This window comes from Capricornis sumatraensis, chromosome 4 (assembly GCF_032405125.1).
Source record: "Capricornis sumatraensis isolate serow.1 chromosome 4, serow.2, whole genome shotgun sequence".
In the NCBI taxonomy this organism is placed as follows: Eukaryota; Metazoa; Chordata; class Mammalia; order Artiodactyla; family Bovidae; genus Capricornis; species Capricornis sumatraensis.
In genome coordinates, this window is record NC_091072.1 from 70,322,329 (window position 1) to 70,349,117 (window position 26,789).

Consider the following 26,789-nt stretch of genomic DNA (forward strand, 5'->3'; position numbering starts at 1 on the left):
GAGAGTCCAGAGGGAGGGGGATGGACACAGTGACCATTGGGAGCCCGAAGTTTCCCAGTCTTGCCACCGGGAGAGTAGAGTGCGCCCCAATGGGTGTCGGGTGGGGAGGGGCCCTTCCCCGAACCCCACAATCTCTCGCATTCATCCTTCGGGTGGGTTTTCTGTTCCTCGGCGTCCACGCTCCCTCGGAGCATATGGGGGAGCCAGTCCCGACGGATGGTGCTGATGACATCGAACACCCTGGACTCAGTGAGGACCTAAGGGAAAAGAAGACCTCAGTGCTCTGATCTCTGCCTTCATCTCCAGCCTGCCTTACCTTCAGGCCCGCCCCCAATCAGCGCCCGGTACAGCTGCACAAAAAATGTCCTGCAGAAGAAGGGCACGGGGGGTGCTGGGATGAAGTCATGCCCTGCTGAGCTCCGGAGCCTGGGGCCTGGCTGTGCCTCCCCTGGCCCTCACTCAGAGCTGCTCAGCCCCACCCCGAACTGGGGAGCTGCCCCCTCTCTTCCTGGAGGGCCTGGACCAAGAAGCAGGACACCCCTGTGTCCCACCTAGGCCCCGGCTTGGGCCTTTGTGTTCACTTCCTCCAGGTTCCCACCTGGAAGGAGCGAGGGAGAACCTCGCCTCTGCTGAAGCCCAGAGATGCCCCTTCCAAGAGGCCTGTCGGACGCCCGCCTCGCCCTCCTGCCCGCCCACCGCCAGAGGCCCACCTGGGCCAGGCCCCGCTAGTCCAGATTCCCGTTCTGGTTGTGCTCGTCTTCGGCAGGGGAGGCTGGGGTCTCTTCCTCACAGGGGGACAGCTCGTCAATGGACATCTGGTTGGTGATGCCTGCAGGAGAGCGGGAAGGAAGCTGGGACCAGACTGAGCAGGATGTTTTCCCCAAACCCAAGGAATATGTGGCGAGAAGGGAGTGATTCTCACACACACCCCCTTCCCTCAAGCTGAGCTACATTCACCTGTGCCCACCTGGAGAGAGGCTCCCCAGCCTTGCTAAAGTGCACAGCCCTCAGCCCCCACGTTAAGGAAGAGATGCCTCAGCCAGGGCCACCTGGTTACCACAGCCTCAGGGCACCACTGGCAGGCCGCCAGTGTGCACGGGGCCCCTCGGGCGGTGGAATAACTGCTGTCCCTATCTTTCTCCAGCCCCCATTCTAGAACATTCCAGGTGGGTCAGCCTGTGCCTGATCCCTTTTCCCAACCCGGGGAAGGCGTCGGACACAGGGCTGCTTAAGGGGTTTCGGGAAAATGGGCCTACTGCTGCTTTGGCTTCCCTGGTGGGTGGCTCAGGTGGTAAAGAATCCGCCTGCAACGCGGGAGATCTGGGTTCGATCCCTGGCTTGGGAAGATACCCTGAAGGAGGGCATAGCAACCCACTCCAGTACTCCTTCCTGGAGAATCCCCATGGACAGAGGAGCCTGGCGGGCTACAGTCCACGGGGTCGCAAAGACTGAGCGACTAGGCACAGCACGGTCGCTCCATCAGCCGCCCTCCCGACAAGGCCTTATCCTCCCAGTGGACCCACCGCTTGCCGCCCGTTCCTTCCATTTCTGCTTGTTCTCCTGAATGTATTTGGTCCAGGTGGAGCGGAAGCTGACCACATCAGGGTTGGGGTCTCCCACTTCTACATCCAGAGAAGGCTGGCGCCACTGGAAGCTATAAGCAGGACCCGCCCACATTGTGGAGGTGAGACCCCGCCCACCCCAGGATGGTCTTCCCAGCCCTCAAGAGTAGAGGGGATGGAAGCTTCATCCTTCTCTTTTCCCTCGGCTAAGTACCTCCCAGTTCCCACCCCTCTCCATACCTTGCCTTCTACTAGAAGGAAAATGAAAACAGCATTAGCCAAAAAGGCAGAAAAGACAGCTAATAGGAGAGGTTAAAATATGGTGGAGGGGGCGCGGGTGCAGGCCACACCCTCTGCCCACATCCTTTCGCCCCCACGTGTGGCCCACAACAGAGGAGTCACTGTTTCTCCACCTCCCCCACCAGTCAGTTCTCTCTGTGGGCCCTCAGGTCACCCCAGCCACCCTCACTCACCTGGGCTGGTTTTTAGACTTGGAGTCATCGTCCCCGGTGGGCTGGACACTCTTCTCAGCCACATCAGTAAGCACAGAGAACGTGGGCTCCACAATGAAGTCGATGAAGCCTGCAGTGCAGATAACACACGGACAAGGCTGACCTGGGGGGCTGCGCAGAGGACTTGGCCGGCACGCCGGTGCCCCCAGCTGCACGGAACAGTCACCTGGGGCTCAAGAGTTCCCAGTGGGGGCAACCTTTGTGATGATGTATGTGACCCCAGAGAACTCCACCCCGGCCCTCCACGCTCCAGCAAAGCGGCTTGCCTTGACAGGAATGGGGACTGGGAGCCGTCTGACCTGGCCCAGCCAGCATCCTTGACTTTTCCCAACCCTCTCCTCCCTGCAGGAAGGGACACTCACCAATCTGGGACTGCGCCACGAGGGTGGAAGTGCGGTCACAGAGCGGAGAAAAGGGCAGGCCCAGCTCGGCCTCCTTGTCACCCTGGGGGAGCAGACAGGGCGGGGACTTATTTCAGTCTACCCGGTGGGGTGCAGCTGCGGGTAGAGGGGCTGCCGGGGAGAAGAGGGGGCTCTGTGCCTTTGACCTGGAAATGAGCCGCATGCAAATACCACTGCCAGCAATGACTGTTAAGCTTTTCGGAGATGACATTCTATCCCATGGGTCTGGGATCAGGTTGGCAGCTGCAGGCAGCTGAACAAGGAGCTGGAGGAGCAACGGGGAACTTGGAAAACATGGGGGAGAGAAGGCCCCGTGGACAGGGGCGGGCAAAGATGCCCCCTACCTGGCGGAAGAATTCCTCCATGAGGGCCTTGGTCCAGCGGCTGTGAACCGACCACTGCTTGGTGGGGTGGCTGATGTCAGCAGCATGAAGCAGCAGAGAGAGGGCCTTGGACTTGTCGATCCTGTCGGGGCAGGCGGCAAGGGAAGGGAGACTGATCGTTTAGGAAAAGGAAGCCTGGACCATTCCTAACTTCCCATCACACTCTCTCTCTCAGATCTAATGTCAAATACCCTCTGAGATGAGATACACACACACACACACTTACATATGTATAGGAAACACCCCAAGCTCTCAGAATCAGAGGGCCCAGAATCGAATCCTCACTATACGTTTCACACACTGGCTGTGTGATGTGCAGCAATTTCCATATTTCATTTTTCCCAGTTCTAAGTAGGAATCAAAACAGGATCTGCCACAGAGAGTTGTTCTGAGAATTAAATGACATACAACATATAGGTATTTAGAATAGTGTCTGGCACCTAATAAGTGCTTGGTAGATGTTAGCTATAATTATTATAATAATAATTATTATTATGATTCGCCAACAATGACACGCTCTGACCCTGCCCACTCTCCCACACACAGACACCGTACATTAACACACACCTTCAGGACACACACAAACACAGTCTGTTCTCTCTTACATTTATATACTCCCACCCACTTTTAAGCAACATTAGATGTAATTATGACATTTGTTCTGTGTTTTTTTTTTTAACCTCACACAACTCTCCCAGTAGCCCTGTTAGAGCGGGGGCTGGCAGTGAGCTGTTGTGGAGGGGGGCATATCATTTTCACTTCTCACACTTTTCCATTACATTCTAGAGTATGCCTGTCCTGAAGCTTCCCTGAGGACACCAATCTCAGACCCTCAACTCAAACACTCTCCAGTAGTCCAGCTGCCTGAGCCGTCCACAAACCCAAGGCCAGGTGCGTACATCCGTCACATACACCAGATACCCTCAGACACCTGGAGCCAGGAGAGTTTCTACATCCTGGTAAAGACTTGGCACACTCACTGCCCTATGGATGCCCTCCAATTCACAGCCCCCCAACTCTGGCCTCTCCCCAGCCACACCCCACCAGAGGCCACCTCTCCAGCTGCTGCAAGGCTGTCTTCATGGACTTCACTTGCTGGAAATGGCAGGACATGTCTGTGGCCAACACCATCTCGATGACCAGAGCCCGCAGCTCTCTGAAGGGACAGAACCCGAGGAGTGATCAGCACTGCTAGACAGGAGGCCTAGGGAGCAGGAAGAGGGGGCTGGGGTGGGGGGGTCTCCAGGGATGCCCACGCCTGGCTTCTGCTCACACAAACTCATCCTTGGTGAGGTTGATGAAGATGTTCATCTCGTCGTCCTGCATCATTCGGAAAACAGAGCTGATATGGTGATTCTCCAGCACTGAGCGGTCGTTGTACAAGATGGCACACTCCGACCTGCAAGGCACAAGGTCACCAGGCCCAGCCCTCTGCCGGCCACCGCTGCCCACCCTCCCCCACCCCGCCACATCCCCACCCCTCACTTGGTCTGGATGTGGAAGCTGTTGGTGGTGCCAGTGTGCTCGTAGTCATGGATGGCTGCAGCAAAGATGATGGCCAGGACCTCAATCTCCGACAGGCAGTGCTGGGAGAGAGAGACAGACGATGAGAGGGGGCTGACCCCTGTCGGCCGCCCAAAGACCTCCACACACAGACTGGACCGCTCACCCCAGCCCGTCCATTCTTCATGTCCAGCTCTTGGGCTAAATGCAGTCAGGTTTCTCAGCTCCCAGAACAGCCAAAGACCCTCTTCCATCCCTACTAACAATATTCCCTCTGCATCTGGCCACACAGCCCCAGCGCTGCCCAGGAAGTTACGGTCCACCCAGGAATTCTCTAGAGTGAATAAGTCCAACCTGACTCTGTAAAGACTTTAGGATGCCAAAGAAGAGGACCCGAAGAGAGAAAAAAGGAAATGAGCGTATCGACTGTAGGCTGGACTCCCCGATTCTGCAGCCATAAGACCCTGAATCCCAGAAGCGTGACCTGCAGGGCACCTACCACCATCCCTGTGCGGAGCAAGAAGCAGTGGACCGTCTGGGTGACGTCAGCTGCGTGGATCTGGTTGTGGTAAGGGTTCTTGTACTTCCCATAGCCTGTCTCCAAGGCATCCAGGAAAGTCATCAAAAACACAGTGGGAATCTGCAGTGGGAGAGGGGCAACTGAGATTTGTGGAGGATGTGCAAATGGCAGGCCACCGCGGACAGAGGTCAGTGAGGCCCTTTCATGAAGAGACGGCAGGGCTAGGGGAGCACTGGCCCTGCAGTGAACCGGGCGCGCACCCTGGCTCCACACCCGCTGGCTGCGTGACCTTGGGCAAGCCACGTGCCTCCCTGTGCCTCTGATGCTTAATGGAAGAGTGAAGATACTACCACCTACCTTGAATTTAATGAGATAAGTACAATACAAGGTACTTAGCAAGTGCTCTCCCAAGAGTAATTATTATTATTCCCCTGGAGATTTTTAAGAAGAGGAAAGAAAATTTCCCTCCTACCTTCCAATCACCCCACCCCATCCCCAAACCAATACCATGGAGAGGGGCTCAGAAGCAGGGGAAAGAATAAGAAGGCCCGGAGAGGACCCTCTAGCCAAGGTAGATCACCCCTACCTCTGAGAAGCCTTCCCCCACCCTCTGTCCACCAAACACACACACACACACATGCGCACGCACGCTTGCAAGCGCCAGGAGCCAGAGCTCTATCAGGCTCAATCCTGTCTAGGTCTCTGCATATGCCCTGGGGCATGTTCACCTCCTTCAAAGGCCCAAGGCCCCCAGAGGGGAAGGCTGGTGTCTGCACCTGTCCCTGGATCTCTGGGGCTGCGAGGAGAGCAGGGTTCAGGGCTTGGGGAACCCTCTGTAGAGATAAGCAGCGGTGGCGAGACACAGAGGCCGTGCCCTAGTCAGTCAGACCCTAACATCCCCCGCCCCCACCCCTGGAGGGCTGTGCCCCAAATTCAGGGAATTTTAAAGGACTGTTTCCATGACAACTGCCCTTGCTTTTGCGTTGCCATGGAGTCCCTGGAGGAAGGGAAGGGAAGGGGAGGGGCAGGAGAGGGGCCGGGTGCCCAGAAAGGGAATGTGGAGCTTAAAAGAGCTGCTCCAACTGGGGTCCCTACTGGGCAAGAACGCTAGAGCATGAAGACTCCTCTCTCTAACTGCCTTGAGGCAAGGCGATTTGGAGCTGGGCCAAACCCAACCTGAGGTAGTAACTCTTGGGGTCCCCCAGAACCATCCTTCCTTGGTGTCTGGAGGAAGTCTGAGAGCCAGTTTGGAGAAATGTGAGCTGAGAAAAGTCTTAGGAAAAAGACAACCCTGTTATTCTCTCTCCTGGAGAGGGCAGGATTGCAAAGAAGAAAATGAAACGGCAGAAGAACAGGCCTTAGGGAGGCCTGAAGAGAATCTCAGAGCATCCTACCAAAGTTCTGGGAACTCCCTTGAGAGCTGTTGGGAAAGGAGGAGTCAAGGGTCAAGGAAAGGCTCTCGCACACCAGTACTCTGCTATGGTGAGGTGGAGGCAGAGGGTGGCAGGGAACCTTCCAGAGCCCTCTGGGAGGGCCTTCCTACTGGACTCCTTTGACCACCCCTCAAGCCCCTCCATGGGACATGGCAACCCACTCCAGTATTCTTGCCTGAACATTTCCATGGACGGAGGAGCATGGTGGGCTACAGTCCATGGGGCCGCAAAGAGTCAGACACAACTGAGCGACTGAGAGCACACTCATACATCCCCCTCAAAACACACACTTTCTTCTCCGACCTAACGTCTACTGTCACTCCACCCAAGTGCAGACCTAATATCCCCCTCATCCTCCAACTGCGGTTTCTCCACAAGGAAGTGATTTTTTTCCAGCCTCTGTTCCCCAAAGACGCTCTCTCCTGGCACAGGATCTGAAGAAGATTTTAATCCCATATTCTTCCCGGCCAGCCAAGCTGAAGAGCAAATGGAGTTCACACCCTCCCTCCCCTCCTCCAGCCCTACCTAACCTTGCCAAGAGCTGATCCTTTCCATAAAATTCCTTGGACAGAGCCGGAGGGGGAGAGGAGAAGAGCCCCCCCCCACCCCCCGCCCCGCCAAAAAAAAAAAAAAAATGGAGACACATTAGTCCTGCAGGGCACCAGCTGATAGCCTCTGGACCCCAGGCCTCCAGTGTCCATGGGCAGGAGGGCTGAAACAGGGGGCTGAATTGCAGCCGGGCTGGAGAGGACAAGTTAGGGGACAGAGCAAAGAAGGAGAGGGCAGAACCCTGGGCTGGATAGCCACAGGCTAGAGCCTTCCCCTGGAAAGCAATACATGAAGCCAGAGGCTGGGACTGCAGCAAGAGGAGGAAAGGCCAGACTGCGGTGGGCACAGGGTGACTTCCCCGACAGTGAGACTGAGCCAGAGAGCCCGAAGAATCTGCCTGTAGGAGTAGGGTGGTGGGAGTGGGGAACCCTGCCCAGAAGCAGAGGGAGGAGGCTGCCCAACCTTAAAGCGGCTGATGAGGTTGTGCCGAGTCAGCAGCTCAAAAACGATGGTCCTCAGGGCGTGGTCATCTGCTGCCCGGTTCAAGGAAAAGACATCAAAGCACCAAAGGTCCACGTTCTATGGAGAAACAAGGAACTAAGCAGGGAGCCTCCCAAGAGGGACATCCCAGCAGCAGCAAGGGCTGCAGTTAGACTTCAAGGAGGACTTCCCAATGATTACAGACACATGGGAAGCAGGAAAATAAGTGGTAAACAGGCCTCTTTCTTCCCGGATATCATTCAGTATGGGAGTGACAATAAGTCAGGAGTTTGGCTCTTAAGTGGGTCAAAGTTGTTTTGAGAACCAAGGAAATGACAATTTAAAAAGGAAGTAAAAATCGCCCCACAGGAGTCTGAAAGTCCTGAGGACTATTCTGCACCGCCCCCAACCTTCTCCCCAGGATCACCTTGAGACAGTTGAGGACCGCAGTGGAGTAGGTGGGGCCCACAGAGGTGTACGTTCTCCGGAACATCCTGAGGGAAAAGAAGGAAAGGAGCCTGGGAGTGAGGTCTGATCATGGGGTCTGATCAGGCGGGGCTGGGTGGCTGGGCCAGGGGTACGTGGGCTGGTGATACAGTGGAGTGCTGGAAGCCCCCACTGGGAAAGAGGGCCACAGCCAGGGGCCAAGGGAGGCAGGACGCGGCGAGCCTCACCGCTCCACAAAGATGCCAGCCTGCACTGCGTGCACGATGCTCCGGAACTTGGGCTTCTCTTCCGCTCGGCGGCCTTTGGCCCGGGTCTGCTGGGTGAAGGTGGAAGCCAGCCAGTCCCGCACCTCCGAAGGCACCGCGTCAGACCGCAGCTCCTGCAGCTCATCCTCCGTGTCCAGGATTTGCCTGAGGCCCCAAGAGGGGGAGTCATTGAGGAAAGACTGCAGGTGCTTCCACAGGCTGGAGACCCTGAGCCCAGCCACACCCCACACCCTGGAAATTCTCACACCAGCTTCTCCCTTCGCTGACCCTCCCTTGTCTTTCTTTAGCTAAGCCTTTTTACTTCTGTTTCTCTATCTGATGTTGCCAATGATGAAACAAGTCACTATGTGAGAGTGAACACCCCAATTCTGGAAGCATTCAAGCAGCCAGTGGCAGGGATATCACCTGTCAAGGATGCTCCAGACCAGCATCACTGTCCAGCAGAAATAAAATGCAAGCCATATATAAGTGATTCTAAGTTTTCTAGTGCTTGTGTGCGTGCTAAGTTGCTTTAGTCACGTCTGACTGTTTGCAACCCCATGGACTGAAGCCCGCCAGACTCCTCTGTCCATGGGATTCTCCAGGCAAGAATACTGGAGTGGGTTGCCATGCCCTCCTCCAAGAGATCTTCCCAACCCAGGGGTTGAACCCAAGTCTGTTGTGTCTTCAGCATTGACAGGTGGGTTCTTTACCACTAGCGCCACCTAGCTCAAATTTTCTAGCAGCCATATTCAAAAGGTAAAAAGAAACAGGTGAAATCTCCTTAAATGATAACTTTCCTTTAACCTAATATGCTCAAAGTACCATCATTTCAACATGCAATCAATATATAATATATTAATGAGACATTTTACATTCTTTTTTCCAAGTCTTTGAAATCCAGCATGTTTTTCTACATACACATGCACATCTCAGCTCACACTTGCTACATCTGAAGCCTCACTAGCCACGTGTGACCCGGGCAGGGCAGGTCTGGAAGGCCTCTGCCCTGGGAAGAAGGGGAGGACGCGATGAGCTTTAAAGTCCCTGCCAGCTCTGGAAAGGTCTTCTCCTCCTGATAATCTGTGTTTGTCTCTCTCTGCAAGTCTCGCCTGTTCCTCTGCCTCCTTATCTCTGCTGATAATCCTACCTACAGAGCTATCTGTCCTCACTTCCCGCCTCCCTCCTCTGGCCCTGTCATGCGTGTCTATCCCCAGCTTTCTGTCTGACTCCCCGTCCCTGGATCACTGTGTCTGGCTGGCATCTTTCTCTTCTGTGTGTGGGTTTTCTCCCCGCCGCTCCGCGTCACCACTCTCACCGAGTTTCATCTATATAGACGGCCTCCAGCAGAGAAGCTGTGTACTCCAGGTTTTTCTTCAGCTCCTCAATGTTTACCTCCCCGTTCTCCAACTGCTTCACCATGTAGCGCAGCCTGTGGGGGGATTGGGGGGGGTGGGTACAGAGAACCTGCTTAGGCGCCGCTACCTTGTCAAAAGAACAGGATACCTCTAATAGGATGCGTGTTCCAGAAACAGCCACAGCCTTCCATAGCACATTAATCTTTCTAACAGAATAACAGCAGCTAATGTTTTTCATCACAGGCCATTGCCATCGCCTGTACTAAGTTTATCTACCCTCCAAAGTTAAACCCCAGGCTCTTCCACAGTCCCCACCCACCTTTGACCTCTCAACACCTCCCCTTTAGTCAGTGTTTCCTGAAAACTCTTGTTTAGATTGCCTGGGGCCCAGCAGAATTAGGCAGGTACAAGCCCCTGGGGTGATGTTTTGAGGATGATCTGTTTCATAGTCTGAATAACCAAGAGATGAAACTGCCTATTTCCCTCTGATAGAGGACTTTGGGAACAACAGCCATCAAAAGGGCCCCCAGCATTCTTTCATTATGTCTCTTGGTTTGGGCAGGGAGGGGGTACATGTCCACAGTCCCTCTGTCCCTTGCAGGGATGGCGAAGACACAGAACAAAGACCAATCTGAATGCTTTCGCCTGGCCTCACTCCATCCAGGCAGAGCTAATGGATTATGATTCCAGAATCCATCAACCGGGACAAAGCGCAAGATTAACCCCTGCCTCCCTGGTGTCACTCCAGAGACAGCCTCTGGCAAAGAGCGACTGTACCCTTCCCCTACCTCTGCTGTGAGGCAGCTTCCCCCAGAGCCAAAGTGGTGAGGGTGGGTCAGGGGTCTCACTTACTGGATGCTTTGCCTGAAGGGACCATCCCTCATATTTTGCATTCACGAATTCAGGGATTAACCGGGTGGTTTCTTAAAAGTCTGCTTTATGACTACCTGAGACCAGCCCAGGCAGTCATAGGTACACAAAGCTCTCTGACTTTAGGTGGTGATTTTAAAGAAAGCGATGAAACATCCCCCTCTGGCTCCTTCTCCCAGCTCTGCCCCACCCCACCTAAAAGCAAGGTGAGGTGAAACAGTGGCCAGCACAATTCCCCACTGAGAGGGGCTTCAGAAACCCAAGGTCACCCTATGAGTCAGGGAGAAGAGTATGAGTCAGGGACCAGAGGCTGAAATTAGCATCGATTCCCAGGGATGCTGCGGGAGGGAGAACAATGGCATTCCTGAACAGAAGCAGCTCTAGAATCCTGGGGTCTCAGCAGCTTTGGAATAGGGGTGCCCAAAATAGCCAGCCCCAGGAAGCATCACCGGCCAACTCTCACCCCAGGGACCAGCAGTCCTGGCCAAAGACAGGTCTGAATTGCAGATGAGGCAGAAAGGAAAGAGGGAAAATGGCGGGGAAAGAAGCTGGAGGAAGGCTGCAGCCTCCTCAGTGGGTTATCCTCAAACTGCACCCCCAGCCTCCCTGCTGCGCCTTCTCCACGTGAAAAGAGCAGGCAGTTCCATGAGGAAGAGCCCTGGTTCCGTACAGCCCAGCTCCAGCCCAGGCTTCACTAGGGAGGAGGCGCAGAGGCTGACAACATAAAGGCTTTCCAGCCAATAAGCTGGAAAGTGGCGACTGAGAGCCGACCAGGGATCACACAGCAAAGAGGTACCGCTGTCTCTAGGGCCCAGGCACAAGCTGGGGCTGCCCTCTCCCGGTCAGTCCCCATGGCCAGAGTCTGGGGACACAACCCAGGAAGAAGGAAAGGCCCCTGCTCCGATCTTTTCCCATCCCAGCCCTAATCTTCCACTTCAATCAGCCTTTTTTTACAACGGAAAACTCTGCCCACTAGGGGTCAATGCCCACCACCCAAGTTCTGCCTTCTTTCTGGAGCCACCCTGGGAAACACACATCCTAGCACAGGCTCCCAAAGTGAGCAGCCAAGCCCACGGGTGCTCATTTGCATGTATTCGCATAATCTCTTAACAATGCTGCCAGCTCTACATTTTAAAAACTGCTTTCTCCTACATTATCTCCTTTTATCCTCACAATGGGCCTAGAGGGAGGGAGGGGGGGAAGGCTGTGCAACCCTACTTCCAATGCAGAAACGCAGGATCCCAGCACAGCTCTGGGAGGTAGAAACCCCCCATTCAAACTTCTCACTTCCTCGATATGAGCCCTGGCCAAGTCACTTCTTCACCAGTGTCTACCAAAGTGTGGCCTATGGACCACCGGCATCGGAATCACCTGGGATACTGGTGAAAAATTTTATTCTGGGTCTCCCCACACACCTACTTCACCAGATTTTCTAAGGTTTGGGTCCAAGGATCTGTGTTTTTAACACACATCCCAGATAATTCTAACTCACCCTAAAGTTTGAGAATCTTTATTTTCAACCTTCAATTCCTTCATCTGTAAAATAATGAGGTTTATAATAAACTACCTGTGGTGTCACATGGGCAGCACTAACCCCGCCCCCCGTCCCCCCTAAGAGCTGCTGCTTAGTAGCTCAGTCTTGTCTGATTCTTTTGCAACCCCATGGACCAAAGCCTGCCAAGTCCTCTGTCCATGGGATTTTCCAGGCAAGAATACTGGAGTGGGTGCTATTTCCTTCTCCAGGGGAACTTCCCGATCCAAGGATCCACGCACCTCCTGCTTTGGCAGGCAGATTCTTTACCACAGAGCTATCCGGGAAGCCACCTGGGAAGAGCTGTTAATATGAGAATTAAACGCAATAACTCATGCAAAAGGCCTGGCATATACACTGAGGCTCTACAAACATGATGTGTATTAAAATTAACTGACCAGCATCATGCCTGCCCTACCCAGCTCACACCTCACTCCCTTCGAATCCAGCAAGCACCTGCCTTCTTGATCCCAAGTCCAGGTGAAGAATGGTGAGCCTAATTTGGATGGAGGCTGGTAATTAGGAAGCCCTCTAGCAGAGGAAATGAGAGGATGATAATGACCATGATCTCTCCTTTATAATTACATACCACAATCACCTTACGGGGATGGTTATATGATTCGTCTAGGGTCACACAGCTTGTCTATCTCAATCAGGTTGGCCAGCCTAACACTCATTCTACTGGAGCCTAACTGTGCCCCAAACACCAAAAGTGAGGAAGGACGCCACTGCATCATAGCTCCTTCAGTGTCAGGCATCTGTCCTTCATGGGATGATGTTGTCTGTGAACACCATCAGACTCACAGGAAACTGGGGGTGTCTTGATCGCACTCATGATGACTTGTCTGTCCTGGCAGCTGTGCTCAGAGCACACAGCATGTGCTCAGTAAATGTTCATTGAACAAAATAAAAGGGAAAGGGGGCAGATTAATCAGGTGGGGGGCTATCTGCCAGTGCTCACAATTGAGATCTCAGCCTAGGGAGAAGAGCGTGGTTGTAGGCTGGCTTTCAACACAGCCCTCCCCCCAAGTTCCTCCCGCCTCCACCTCTCGATCTTGTCCAGAAGTTCTTTTACAGCTCCTGTTGAAATCTGAACCCAACATGATCCAGATACCAGAAGGAGAGGGGAGGGACGGAAAGAAAGATTAAAGAATAAATTTGACAAGCGGGGTGTCCAAGGAGGGGGCCTGGACTCGGGCAGCTGGAAGGATCCAGGTGCTAAATTTCCCCCTCTTGGAGTTACATAACCTTCCCCACGACACTTCCTGGCCTGGTGGGGGGCCTCTCGGATTCTGACGCCCTTTAGAATTAGGATCTCCCCAGACCCACCCAAAGTCCTCACCTCGCCATTCGTCTGCTTGGATGGGTAGGATGCTGACCCCTGTCCAGTCCTCATCCAGACCTAAGGAAAACTGGAAGCTCCCTTCCCAAGAGTCCTCCCACTCCACTCCTAGCGCTGGTTCACCATCTCCACTTCTTCCTCCTTTACCTTCCCCACACCACGGGAAAGTCTCAGGGCCTGACCCCTGGAGGCCTCAGTCTCTCCCAAGCTCTAGGTAGCCAGCTGGAAAAGGTAGCTTCTGGGCAGTAATAATCCCAATGCCCCAGACAAGTGCAGCTCTCCAGCCCCCATCAGATGCTCTGGTGATTTCCAAAGCCCCTTCCCACTACTTCTGGCACCCACACTCCCTGAAGGATCACTGTAAGTAGAGAGCTTAGGACAGAGTAGCCTCAAGCTAAGGGACTGGGAGTTGAAAGAAGAATCCTATCTCCCTTTTGTGTTTTTAAGATGAGATGAGGAGATATTGGAGGAATGTGAGGTCTTAAGAATGCTGGGGTTCAGGAGGGAGAGAAAGAGGGAAAATACTGCTAAGTCACCTGCCACTGCTTAATCACACACACACACACACACACACACACACACACACACCCATATGGGACTGTCAAGTCTTGATCCTGCTCTTCTACCAAACTACAAGTAGTAGACCCACAGCAGCCTGTCCTCCGGTCCGCCTTCTCCCCTCTCCCTTCCTCCCTGGAGCCTACCTGAGGATAGGACCCTGGAGGTGACTCCTCTGCACAGGAACAGGGCTGGCCATGGGAATCAAAGTTCTCTACTCCAGAGTATCAAAACGCTGCCCCCCAGGCCCCTGGGCCCCTGAGGGGAGTGGTTCCCTTTTAGGCCCCTGACTTCCTTCTCTAGGTCTCAGCAAAAGTGACTTACTGACTGAACAGAGAGAATTTAGGGGAGGGGAACAGGAGGAGCCTAGCCGGAACGAGTGATGAGGCAGAGACCCAGCCCACAACTGGGTGAGAGGCCGCGGGAAAAGTTTCACATCTGAATCGGACTGAAAACAAGAGTCTGTTCTCAGAAGAATCCCAGAAAGGACAGAAATAGCATAAGCCAGCCCCTTGCTCTGAGGAGGTGGGGCTCCTCTTTCGGGGACGGGAAGGGTTAGCAGGAGGCTTAAGGGGACAGGGACAGGGAGCCATCCTGGCTTCGTCCTGAAGGGGAAGTCTGCAGTGGGGTGGAAGGAGCCCTCCAAGAGCGCCCCAGCTAGGCGAAAGCAGATTTGGCTCCCTCTCAGGGTCTTTTTTCCGGGGCCACTCTTCAAAATGAGCTTTAACCCACCTGCAAGGACGGAAGCAAGACAGGAAGAGAACTAGAAACTGCAGAAAGGGGGCCTGCTGAAGTTACGCTTCCGGGTATCCTTACCCAGAGACCCGCTCAACAAGGAGGAAAGCCCCCACCCAAGCAGTGACTGAAAGTCAGGACTTGCTCATCGAAAAGAAACCGAGAGGCTAGGAGAGTTGAATACTCCCAGCCCCAGTTTTCTCATCTGTCAAACGGGGACTGGGAAATAACCGTGAACTGACTGGAGAGAGGTCTTTGCAGCCCAGAGGCAGAATGACGGGATAGCCCACGAAGAGCCTGCGGGACCAAGGCCCCCTCTCTCTCTTCCAGGCTTTGCTCCCGCTCAGGTTCTAGCAAGGGAAGAACCCGGCCTCTGCGGTGCGGGGTGGATGTGCGCAAACAGCCCCAGCCCGCCTCCCGATTGGCTATGGGGTGACGTCACCAATACAAGCGCATGGGGGCTGCGATTGGTCAGCGGAGGGGCTGGGCGGGGCCTAGGAGAGCCCGGGAGAAGCCTAGCGCAGCTGGTGAAGAGGGTTCCGCGCAACTACAATCTCCTTCATCGACGGTCTAGGGTTGATGTAGGGGTGAGTAAAAGCGACTAGAGGGGATGAGTATGACAGAAGAAAGAGAAAAGAAACGGGCTAAGAGGCAGGATTTTATGATGGGAAGTCTTGCTTCATCGTCCACTGCACCCCTACCCACCAAAAGCAGGGAGAAACTAAAATACCCTGTCACTGTGCTATAGCCTTGAAGGATTATAACCAAATGAAGTTTGGGGGATTACTGGGACGAGTGGAAGTCGGCTTCAGCAGCAAAGAGGAACGAAGGTTAAATGTCTACAAGGTTGTGTAAACTCTTGGTAGCCATGAAGCAAGTGTTTTTAGAGAGAAAGGACTAGTCCTGGAGTCAGAGACCTGGAACTGCCCCTCGGGGATGAGACAAGTCATTCGGCCTGCTCTGTAGATAGAGACGGGGTGGGAGTGGCCGCAGATGGTACACCAGCAAACACCAACTCAGGGCAGTGTCCCCTCCTCACCTGACTCCAGGCCTAGCCCCCAAGCCAAGTAGGCACTAACCCCAACCCTCCTACTGGAAGGTAGAGATTTCTTAAACTAGAAAAGCTCCAGAGAGGATATCTTGTCCATCCCTCTGCTCCCTTGCCCAGTAGAACCAAAACTAGTTGGGCAAATAACGGCTTACCACATCACCCCAAGTACAGACATGCTGCATCATCCCAGTAGGCATCCCACCACGCTCGTCTCACCAGCCTGTTATTAACTCTTCCTAATTAGAAAGGACATTGATCAACCACTGTCCCTTCCTGGGGAAAAGGGTTCACACATACCCACTCACCCTCACATGAACACACATGCCACAGTCTACTTCTGAGTTAAAGAGACTGAGAGCAAGAGCATAGATGTGATGACCCCAGCGAATTCTCCTCTAGCCATTAACTGTAGTTTTAAAACAGCAAGCAGCCCAACTATCATGCCTCCCTCCTTGGTCTATCCGCACCCTTCCTCACCTGCCCTGAAGAACAGGAGTTGGGATAAGGGATAAGCAAAGCATAGGTGACTCTGCCCCCGGTCAGAAAAGAGGGGTGTAAGGGGTAGTGGCTGGAGGGCTGTTGAGGAATGGATTAACTGGCTGATCTAAAGGCTTAAAAATCTCAGAAACTGAAAAAAAAAAAAATCAAGGAAATCATCTAAATCCAGTAGAAAGAGGATATTAATTAAGATCAGGAGATCTTGCCTGCCTTTTAGCACTATGTATGACCTTGAACGAGACACCCTGGGCTCCATTTTCCTTGTCTGTAAAATGGGCAAGTTCAAGCTTCATGGACTTCTCACAAGGGATCATACAAGAGCATTTGGGGAACTGTAAAGTGATGGGTGAATGCGAAAGAGTACCATTTAGTTTTTGTTTTTGTTAATTCAGCAAAGGTTCATTACAAGTGCTCCATGAACAAAGCCCCCTGTGCCCACCCTTGTACCCAGGGCCCCTGAAATAGAAAAGCCTGTATCCCCACCACCACCATTCCAGATGTCAGGGGCTCTTCCCTGGCTCCTTATTCCACAGAGAGCAGGGAAGCAGAAACTGGGGACATGCCGAGCACGGAGCTCCAGAAACCAGGAAGAGCCAGACCCCCACCTTTCCCAAGCACTGCCACACCCCTGGTTTCACATTGCTACATAGGCAGCCCTGGTTCGGGCGGCTGGCTGGGCACGGTGGCGGAGGTGGCTCCAGAGATAAAAATAGCCCCCCTAGTGACAGAGCTAGAGTGCCATCCTTGGAGGCAGCAATCCTCAGGTGGACACGGCAGCAGTGGTGCGAGCTCTCTAGGCACTGGGCAGAGGAGCTGGACGGAAGAAGGGTGGAGAGCGGATGGGCAGCACCTGGGAAGGGGGGTGGGTAGTGGGGGAAGGAGAGAAACCTGGCAAGTGGAGCAAGATGGGGGGGTGGGGCAGGAGAAAGGGACAGGAAAGGAGATTTGAAAAGTGCTGCAGAAGAATGTTTGGGAAACACTGAGGAAGAGGGAAGGGAGTGTGTATGCAGCTAACTCCTCCTCTGCCTCCTGCCTAGAACCGTTTCTAACAGGTGTTCCTAGCAACAGCCCAGTGCAGCTCAGATCAGTGAGGAAGTGGGTAATCTTAAGTAGCTAGAGCCTTAGCCCAGAATAATAAGAACCCAGACATCCCAGCTCCCTGCCCAGTACACAAATGAGTCACCTCTCCCTCCGGCTTCAGCCCCTGAAAGAGGGAGGAAAATAGGAAGGTGGGCAGGAAGGTGAGGGGAAGACTCAGAACTCTGAACTTTGAACCCAGCTCAGAACTCTGGCTCTGGTTCACTTGGCCACACCTCTTCTCCCTCCCTGCACGATTTAATTCTGCTCATTAACCACCTCCACATGGACCACCCCACCAGCCCTCCGAACCACATCCCAACAGATGTTCCCAGCAGATGCCCTGCTTCTGGGGAACCTAACAGATGTTGAAGGTGGCCTGAGATGGGAGAGTGAGTTGGAAGCTTGGCAAGGGACTGACTGCCAGTGCTATGGGAGTAGCTCTGAATTGTGGATCAGCAGGATTTGAGTCTGGTCCCAGCTCTGCCCCTACTTCACCAACTATTTCTGGGCATCAGTTTCCCTCTCTGTAACAAGTTATGGTTCTCAGAGTCAGTGCCTGGGTTGGAGACCCTAGGAAAATAGGGTGCCTGAGTAGGAGTTTATCTTTTTTGACTGGCTCACTGCTTCACCCAACTTAGCCCGAAACTGATGCTTTAAAGGAACAGTGTGGCTTTCTTCTTTATCCCAGGGAGATTACATTCTAACCTCCATGAACTTTCCAGGAAGTTCTCCTGCACGTCTATCTTCAGTCCATCTTGCTTCAGTGAAAAGAACAGCATATTTTCTTGGCATTTCATAGAATATAAAGGAAGAGAACAGTCAGGACAAAGAAGTGTTTGGGATGAGTCTGGTGCAATTTGATTTATTATAGTTCTCTCAGACTGGGGTTGCTAAAGCTACTGCTTGTAGACAGGAGGCTGGGGTTTAGGGAGCCTGGCAACACTGTCAGCATGCGTGCTCACTCAGCCCGACAAGTTTCCAAACAAGGTGGGCACAGAGGCGAGAACTAGGAGGATGGTGCCAAGTTAGATGTACAAGAGCTGATGAACAGAGAAGCAGAGAAGCCAAGGAATAGGAAGGAAAGAAGCTTCTCTGGCCCCCAGGTCCTGCCTGCCAGAGAATCATTAAGCCCCCCTGGAAGGCAAGCTCCCTTCTCAGCCTAAACGGTGCCAACACCAGCTGGCTGCCTAATCATCCCACTGCAGCCACTGTAATTATTGGCAAGTCTGACTTCTCCTTGCAGCTGTGGAATCAACTGACCTGGGGACTTGGCTGAATCCAACATGGTACCACCTGAGCACCCGCTTTGCAGCTTTCCTCCCAGCCCTGAGCCCCCAGGCCTCTCCCTGGATATGCCCTTTTCCCCACCACACCTGCTTAGCCATCAAAACCCCATCCCAGCTCCCTCAGTGGACTTCTGCCAGGTCTGGGATGCTGAAGTTATATCCTAACCTGCTCTTTTCTTCCCAGACAGGGAGAAGATGTAGTAGAAGATGCTGAGGGGAGAGGAGCCTCTGTAGGACTGGGGACGTGGGGGACAGAAGGGCGAGGGCTCTGGCACTAGGGACCTCCCTGCAACGGGCGGGTCACAACTCACTTTTCTACTTTTCCCTTCTGAGTAGCCTTTCTTCCCCCTGAAGTCTCCTCTTGGCCTCACTCACTATTCCCAGGATTCTCTCCCCATTAAGTCTTCCTCCTTTAGGGGACAATCTCATTATCTAACAACTTCCAGTCTCCCAGTGGTCTCACCTGCAGCCCACCTGCTGCCCTGGTTCTGTCCCTCTTTCCCTGCTGCTGTCCTGGGGACAGCTGGAAAATAGCTACTCAACTTCTGTACCTGTGAAAATCAGTCCCCTGAGACTCAAAGGCAATTACCTGGCTTTCTCCCTAGAGGAGCTGGGAGGATGAGGTCACTGAGAAGGCAAAAGAAAGGCCTTGTAGAATACAGGAGTTGAGGCTGGACTCCTAAGGTGGCCTCAAAGTGTGCCTACAGCAAACTTGCCCTGAACCATCACAAGGACACCTGGGCCTGGAGAAGCCCCACCCCCGGGGTGGGCAGGGATATTTCCAGACTCCTGGCCAGGGTGAGTGGGGACTAGGAGCACGGAAGGCCAGAATGAGGGGGTAAGCCGAAGGGAATAGGGAGAGAGAGGAAGAGGGACACGAGAGGAGAGCACCATAGTGCCCGGCAGAGAAAAAGAAGCCAGAGAGAGATGGAAACAAAGGCGGGAAAGGGCAGAGGAAAAGATGCAGGAAAAATCAAAGAGGAAAACAGAGGGAGCAGAAAAGCTGAAAACAAGTCCTTGATGATCCCTTTAAAGCCACAATAAGAGGAAAGATCTCTCTTGAGTTTCTTAGTTCCTCTGTCCCAGTCTGATGGGGGTGTATGAAAAATAAGAGGGGAAGATGTGAGAGAACCCCTGGCTTGCATTGACTTCAGGAGCTCCCTGTACAGGGGGGCAAGTGGAAGGGGTCTGGAGACATCCACGCTTCCCTCCCCCTGGGTCTCTCACCTAGCCTTCCAATTCCAGCTTCATCCCCAACCTACTGCACCCTCCTCCTGGCAAAAGCGCTAACTGCAGCCTCAAATGTGGGATCTCCATGGTCTTTTTAACCAGCCTCCAGGGCAAGCAGAGTGGTAGTTGGGTTCTAAGGGACTACACAGATTCTTTAAAATAGCATGTGTCATAGCTGATCATATCACCCCAGGCCTAGAGACTTAGGATAAATGCCAGAGGGGAGTTTCCCTAGTGCTTTTGGCACTCACCAACAGCAGTCCCTAGGCGCCCTGCACCCGCTACATCTTACAAGGGCAATTGCTCCATCCACTTCTAGTTTGCCCAGCTGAAAAAAAAGATGATAGAGAGTAAGTCTGTCATCTTTTCTTTTGACCTTAGAAGACCACGCCTTTTGTGGGACAGCCCTCCTCCTAGCCCACCCAGCCTCCTATTCTCTAAGCTCAGTCACCTGCCTCACCTTCTCATCAACCACTCATCACCAAGACTCTTCCAAATCAGGCCTCAGACACCAGGACTCAAACCTACTATCTCATTCATATTCCTGCCTCTTGAATCTTGATTTTTCTCATCATCCAAACCAATGACTGCCCATTTATTACTATTCTGCTGCCTCTTCACCCAGCAAGCTCTCCCAGGCTGAAACAGCATCAGAGTTTATCATTTAAAAACCACTTTCACATGGATGATACCAAATAAAGAACAGGGACGCAGAGAGACTATGTGACTTCAAGATCATGCAGCTAGCCTTTGGCAGAGGGGGAACAGGAACTCAAGTCTCCCAATATTCCCTCTGCCCCTCCACCGTCACCGCCCTGCCTCCCTGGTCTCTCCCCTGAAGCCACCTATTCTGACCAGAGGTTTGTGAAGTTCTTCCACTGCTCGGAATTTGAATTCCCCTTCTCTCTGCACATCCCCCTCAGCTTACTGCAGGAATTTTCCACACTCAACCATCAAGAGATGCCTCATTCAAGACAAAGTTGACGGGGGAAATAGAAACCTCTGATGGGAGAGGGGATATAAAACCCAGGGAGGAGGGATTCCCTTTGCCAGGGTTGGAAATAAAGGAGGAAGGGGCGATCCAGGGAGGAAGGAACTAAAAGCCATTCCCACCAAGGCCTCAGAGAAATGATGCTCCTTCTCCAGAGGCCCAAGGAGCCACCGTTTATCCCGCAGTCTTCATGGCAGCTCCACAGCCATGTGCAGAGAAAGAAGGAGAGCAGCACAAAAGGAGCCACAGAAGCTCGTTCCGTGGGGCACACCCAAAACGGGGGCAAAAGCTAGAAGACGCCAGTGAGGCGTCCTCCGGCCCTTCGGCTGCTTTCTCCTGCGCATTTGCTCTCCCCGGGATTGTCCAAAAACCTGAGCGTGTCACAGACACATGCGCAGATCACACATACATACCATTCCATTACCTAGACACACTCACATACACAAATACATCATCTCATTCATACATAGGGCAATGTCGGGTATTCAGGTAAGTGCATATTTATTTTCACACATATTGTTTCTAAACATACAAACAAAGAGGCATCATTATGGAGCTCTGACGTCACCGGCTGTCCTTGTCAGACACATCAGCCTTTACCTAGATACACCAGATACATAAGTATACATGTCAGGCATTCACAGTTTCATTCTGATACATCTTGTTCACATACCCAGATTGTTTCTGTAACTCCTTCAGTTCCAGGCTCTGTTCGGAGGTTCTCAAACCCCACCACTTTTGAGCATCACCCTCTAAAAACAATAACAAAAACAACCTCTCCTTTTCTCCAATTCCCATGCCTACTCCCCTCCCCCACTGGACACAGGAACACACGCACCACAGAATCAGAGACGGAACTGGGCTCTGTGACATATACAGGTATACTCATTCATTCACGTGTTCATTCCTTTAATTAAGAGCAATTATTGAGTGCCTATTATGTTCTGGGTAGCACACTAGATTCCGATGCAACAAAGATGGGTAAAAATAATCCCCGACTGTGTCCTTGCTCCAGCTCCCCTGAAATGACCTTGAACCATAGCTTAGGACATTGAGTCTAAACCATGGAAGCCTGAGCGAGCACCATGTGGAGAAAGGAAAAGAGAAGGGGATTGTTTTATACTATCCCAAGGAAGAGGGAAGTTTTGTCTGTAAAATTTCAAAAGAAACTGGAGCAAAGAGAAGAGAGTGAGGCTTGTACTATCCTGAGAGGGAGAGAGAGAATTCATATATGTCCTTGTACTGTGTATACCCCCCTCCAAAGTAAGCGATAAAGCAGAAACCAGAATGGTTGAATTTTACCAGTTGGGTGGGTATCATAAAACAAGGAGCAGGGGGCCTCCCTTACTCTCCACTCTCTGTGATGGAGTTGAACCATATGACAAGCTCCACAGAATCAGGGACTGGGTCCATTTTGCCCTCTACCGTATCCCCGGCATCCAGCACCTCACCTGCCCCACAGGAGGCACTCGATTAAGAGCTGTTGGATGAATGAATGAGCTAAGGATGGCAAACCGATCTCCACTCATAGTTTTTCTTGTTTTGCAAGACACTGAAAAACCTTTCCATTTCTACTGGCCCTCCCCCACATTCCTCAAGGCTCTCTGGTCTCAGAGAAGAGTGGGCAGACTAGCCCAGTCCTTCATCTCAATGTTAGAGATGCTGAAATTTGTCCTGTTTAACCCATTTTCCCTGAAGTGCCTCGCTCAGTGTCTCTCGTGCCTCAGCTTACGAATCGGCTTAGTTAGGAAAATTTCCCCTAGGTAGAGGTGAAATCCAACAGCTAATATGCTCCAGATTCTGAATTTATCTTTGGCAGAGTGCTAGTATGGAAAATAGAATTCCTGGATACCCTTCCCAAGAAGAAATTGCCCTGCACAATTATACTCATATGGGCTTTTTTAACCAGAAGAAAAAATATCAGGCCCAGTTTTCCTGAAGAGACCCTCAGTGTCCCAGATTAGAAATTAAAAGGGTAGTTGGGATGGAGGAGATAGGACATGTTAAGCAGCAGAATATATATATTCCATCTGTCTTCATTTGACTCTGTGCGACCCCGTGGACTGCAGTCTGCCAGGCTCCTCTATCCATGGGATTCTCCAGGCAAGAATACTGGAGTGAGTTGTCATTCCCTTCTCCAGGGGATCTTCCGAATCCAGGAATCGAACCTGGAATCTCCTGCACTGCAGGCAAATTCTTTACTGTCTGAGACACCAGGGAAGCCCGTTCAGCATCTAGTCCTGAGATAACCATGCCCATCTCCCTGCTTCCAGACTCCATAGCCCCTTCCCATCTGGGCCTTTTTGGGTACAAGTGATGACTGGGATGGGGATGGGAGTTCGATTTCTGTTTAAGGTGGAAATGCCCTCTTTGCTCACCTCTTCAGAAACCACTCAACCCTGAGAGCTGTCTCCCTCTCCTACTCAGCAAAAAATCCTCAGTCCTTTGCTTTCCCTTCATCTGACTGGCAAAGCCTCCCCAGGATTCAAACAGGGCCAAATCCAGTAAGCTATCAACTTCAGATCTCCCTTGGTATCACGATCTTCCTCTGCTTTGAGACTGGGAGTCTATCCTTGGTAATTAATATTGAGGAGATGGTACTTCTCTGGATAAGTTATGACATGTAGCTGGCACTCTTAAGGACCAGATTGCTGAAGTGAGTGAAAACCAGAACAATCTCATCAATAAGATTAGTGATCCTTGTCCACCGTGATCTCCTGCAAGGATGTCTCAGCTAACAGGCTCTGTAGGGGCAGCTGCCTCCACTCCCTTCCTGCCCTGGGTGTCAGTGCCTCCTTCTGAGGGTCCTGTTTTCTTGCCATAGACCACTTCTCACCCTAGAGGAAGCAACTGCAATCTGCTTCCAGAAAAGCTTCGTGGTTAGAAAGGTGTGGGAGAGAGTGAAATGGGTAGACCCACCTCTTTTGCAGGGCCCCTTACCTGGAACAGAGGCAAGGGAAAGATATGATGAGCCACTCGTGCTGTGGGAAAGCATCCTAGGATGCTTGGGTTCTCCTATTTCTAGACCCTGAGGTCCCTTCTTTGCCTTTCAACCACTTCCCTACCTACCCTTCTTGCCAGCTTCGTTACCATCAACAAAGCAGGGTTTTCTATCAAGAATCACCCGGGTGCTCCTCCCAACAAAAATTGATTCAACCCGATTTTCCATTTCTTCATCCCAGAACCTCATTCCAAGGATTCATGGAGCCTGCAAGTTGCCCTGGCCAGAGGCAGCAAAGGAGGGGACCAAGAAGCACATTTGGATTCCAAGCCTTGTTGCCCAATGTGCCTCCATTCTCCCTAAGGCCTTTCTAAGCAGCTGGTATGTAAATCAGACCCACCAGCCCAACATAAAGGCATCATCTTATCGCCACAGGTGAAGTATTTTTAAAACAACACAATTATAAGCATCTATCCATATTCTATCCCCATCTCTCCCTCTGCCGGAACCTAGAAATGAAAAGCTTCAGTGCTCACAATTGAGAATATTGGGGAGCAACTGCGTGTTGAGGCTGTGTTCCCTGTATTTCCTCACCAAACATCTGCAGCCTCTCTCCTAGGGCCATGGGGAGTCATAGCAGGGAGAGCAGCACTTTCTCTTGTTTTCTGGTTAAGGATCAACAGACTGCAGAGATTATCGGGTGGCAGCTGACAGAGAGATAAACATGGTACATGGCTTGTCTTTGAACCAATCCTCTTCTTCTCTGATAAGCAGGAAGAAAACTTCCTCTCCTTCCCTAGAACTGGAGTATGGGACACCTGAATCTTTCCCTTTCCCATTTATTCCTCTCCACATGCCCTCTTCCTGCAAAAATAAGAAAAGATGCCTCGATGTGCTTGGAGATCCTTGGGAGACCCTACAGTGACAAAAAGGCTTTGACAGTTATTGTCCCAGTCAGCCAATCTCCCCTCACCACCACCCCAGCTCCCAGGCTGGGGCTCTGCACCCTCTCTCCCAGGACAGGGTTGCCCCCTTCTCTAGATCCTAGGTGGGTCCCCCATCATTAATATGCAGAGTGTGTTTCCAGGCCCCAAGAGAGATGAACAGCTCAGGAACGGGGCAACCCCCCCACCCACCCACCCTCTGTAGGATGCAGGAGGCAGAAACCACCAATCCCAGCCAAGATTCGTATGACCCACAGGTTGGCACAAGTATCCCCATGCACTGGACCTGCATCTGTGTGCAGTCACTCTACAGACCTCTCTGTGACCCTGGGACACTCATGCACACACATGTGATGTGCCTCACATCTACCCAACCCTGCACATGGATACGTGTGAGTCAGCCTGGCACCTCCTGAAAGCTGCCCGTCCGCAGCCCTGCCAACACCGCAAATATTGTGCCGCCTCTCTGCGCGGCATGTGTCACCCGGGGGTCTGCAGGCACCTCGTTAGCTCTGCAACTCCTAAACCCGCTCCAAGCGGCCGGCTTGCTGTGCACATGCCTTGCACATGTGGCCTGGCCACGCGTGTCCGGGCAGCTTATGTCCTCGCACCTGCCAACATGTGTGCCCCAGAGAATCCACCGGCCCGGCTCCAGCTACACCCCCCCTCTTTCAGGCTCCCTGAGATCCCTTCCCCCCCTGGCCCGGAGACTCACAGAGACCGGAGCTTAATCCACATCTTCTTGCTGGGGGCTGACTTCAGCTCCAGGGGTGAAGGGCAGTCCGACTCTAGCATCTCGGGAGGGCTGCGGGGGGACAGCTCCATGCTCAGCCTCCGTCTACGGAACCGAGGGAGGAGACAGCACCGCGGCTTAGCTCAGCCCCCAGCTGGCAGACCCGGGCCCCCCAGCCCAGCCCCTTCCCACCTGCGGCTGGCAGGGACCAGCCAGGCCGGGGTCTCTAAGGCTCGGCCCAAGACCGCAGAGCTGCAGTTCCTGCGGCTCCTCCTCTCCCGCTGCCCAGCCGAGCTCTGGGCTCCCAGTCCGAGCTCTCCGCGCCGCCGCCGCGCGCTGCCGGAGCCGCCTCCTCGCTTCTCTCCTCCTCCCCGGGCCGGCTTCCCCTCCCTCTCTCCCCCTCCCTTCTCGGCCTGCCGGCTCGTCTCTCACTCCTCGCAGCCTCTCCTCCCCCTCCCGGAGGAACGCCTGGCAGCCGGGGGCACAGGGAGACGGCAGCGCCCAAGGGCGAGCGCACGCACCCAGGCGCCGGGTGCGGGAGGCTGCGTGCGCCTCGCGCGGGTGGATATGAGTGCGTGTTGACAGAGCGCAGCGCAGGCGGCGGGCGGCAGGACTTCGCTGTGGGCGGTGGTGTGGGCTCCCTGGGAGTGTGTTTTGAGTTTCTGTGTGTGTGCCTGTCGTTTCACGTATCCCCGCGTGCCTAGCCGCCGGTGCGTCCCAGGCGTGAGGGAGAGGTCGGGAGGAGTCCTGACACTCGCTGAGTGAAGCCGCCTACCCCCAGAATCCAGCCCCAGGCGAGACCCTCACACGTGTGCTCCTGCCTTTGAACAGAAAAGTACAGCGTCTGCTCTCTGTGGCCACGGTCACCCATTCCTCTCCCCAGTTCCCTGAGCTGGTCTTCCTGACACTTCTCCAGCCTGTGGCCTTCTCTCTGGTGCCTCGGGCAGGGGGTAGTTTCTCCTAAGCCCAACGCTTTCCAGAGAGAATCCACCAGAGCGGGCAGCACCATGTCTTGACCTGATTATAGGTAACTCCGTAAGGGCCAGGAAATCATTCCTATATTATCTCAGCCCCTGCAGTTGGCAGCCTTTCCTTTTATTCTGTCTTCTCTGAAAGAAACCCAATGGCTCAAGACCCAACACAAAACATTTTAGCTGCTTAAAACATCTGTAGAATGAATGCTCTGGAATCTGAACTAAAGACTTGTAGCAGGGCAACGACTCTTTCATCAAAGCGAGTCCTACCTAGGACTCTGGCAGGAAGTTAGGATTCCTTTAAAGTCTCCTCCTTAATGGCCACCTTCTCTCGCATTGGCGGAAATCTTTTGTGAACAGAAAGTGCATGTGTATTCACTAACTAATCCATGATCCACTAACTAATTAAAGAATGTGAGCTTTAATTTCAAGAACTCTGGAGGCTGGAAGGATGAGTGATGAGGAGAAGGTATGGACTCCCTCCTAAATATCAAGTGTCAGCTCCCTCCTTCCCAAGCAATGGGAGAGAAAAGAACAGAAGTAAAGTGGACTGGGTGAAGATTCTCGACATAGAAGGATTGCTTTTCAGGCAGTTAAGTTAGGTCAGGCCTTCAGATCTGACAGGACACAGA

The 26,789-nt window shown here is 53.0% G+C and overlaps 1 protein-coding gene across 1 annotated transcript; it reads right to left on the bottom strand.

The window, feature by feature from the left end:
* Nucleotides 1–211: 211 nt before the first annotated feature.
* Nucleotides 212–25,275, bottom strand: PDE1B (phosphodiesterase 1B). The gene is made up of 15 exons (XM_068970021.1): nt 25,166–25,275; nt 9,354–9,467; nt 8,018–8,200; nt 7,771–7,837; nt 7,326–7,442; nt 4,861–5,001; nt 4,344–4,444; nt 4,132–4,257; nt 3,913–4,014; nt 2,820–2,940; nt 2,437–2,518; nt 2,036–2,144; nt 1,524–1,654; nt 711–829; nt 212–257 (listed from the first exon to the last, which is right to left on the bottom strand). Exons 1-14 carry the CDS (start codon nt 25,273–25,275, stop codon nt 726–728), a joined length of 1,608 nt encoding a protein of 535 aa, XP_068826122.1. The 3' UTR covers nt 212–257; nt 711–725.
* Between the last annotated feature and the right edge of the window lie 1,514 nt (nt 25,276–26,789).

What these genes read in the sequence shown, in the direction of transcription:
- PDE1B (XM_068970021.1), bottom strand. Translation starts at nt 25,275, where the DNA reads ATGGAGCTGTCCCCCCGCAGCCCTCCCGAGATGCTAGAGTCGGACTGC. An exon ending in GCTGGCATCTTTGTGGAGCG is followed by an intron (nt 7,838 to 8,017) that starts GTGAGGCTCGCC and finishes CTTTTCCCTCAG; the next exon opens with GATGTTCCGGAGAACGTACA. An exon ending in TGCTCCGCACAGGGATGGTG is followed by an intron (nt 4,445 to 4,860) that starts GTAGGTGCCCTG and finishes TCTCTCTCCCAG; the next exon opens with CACTGCCTGTCGGAGATTGA.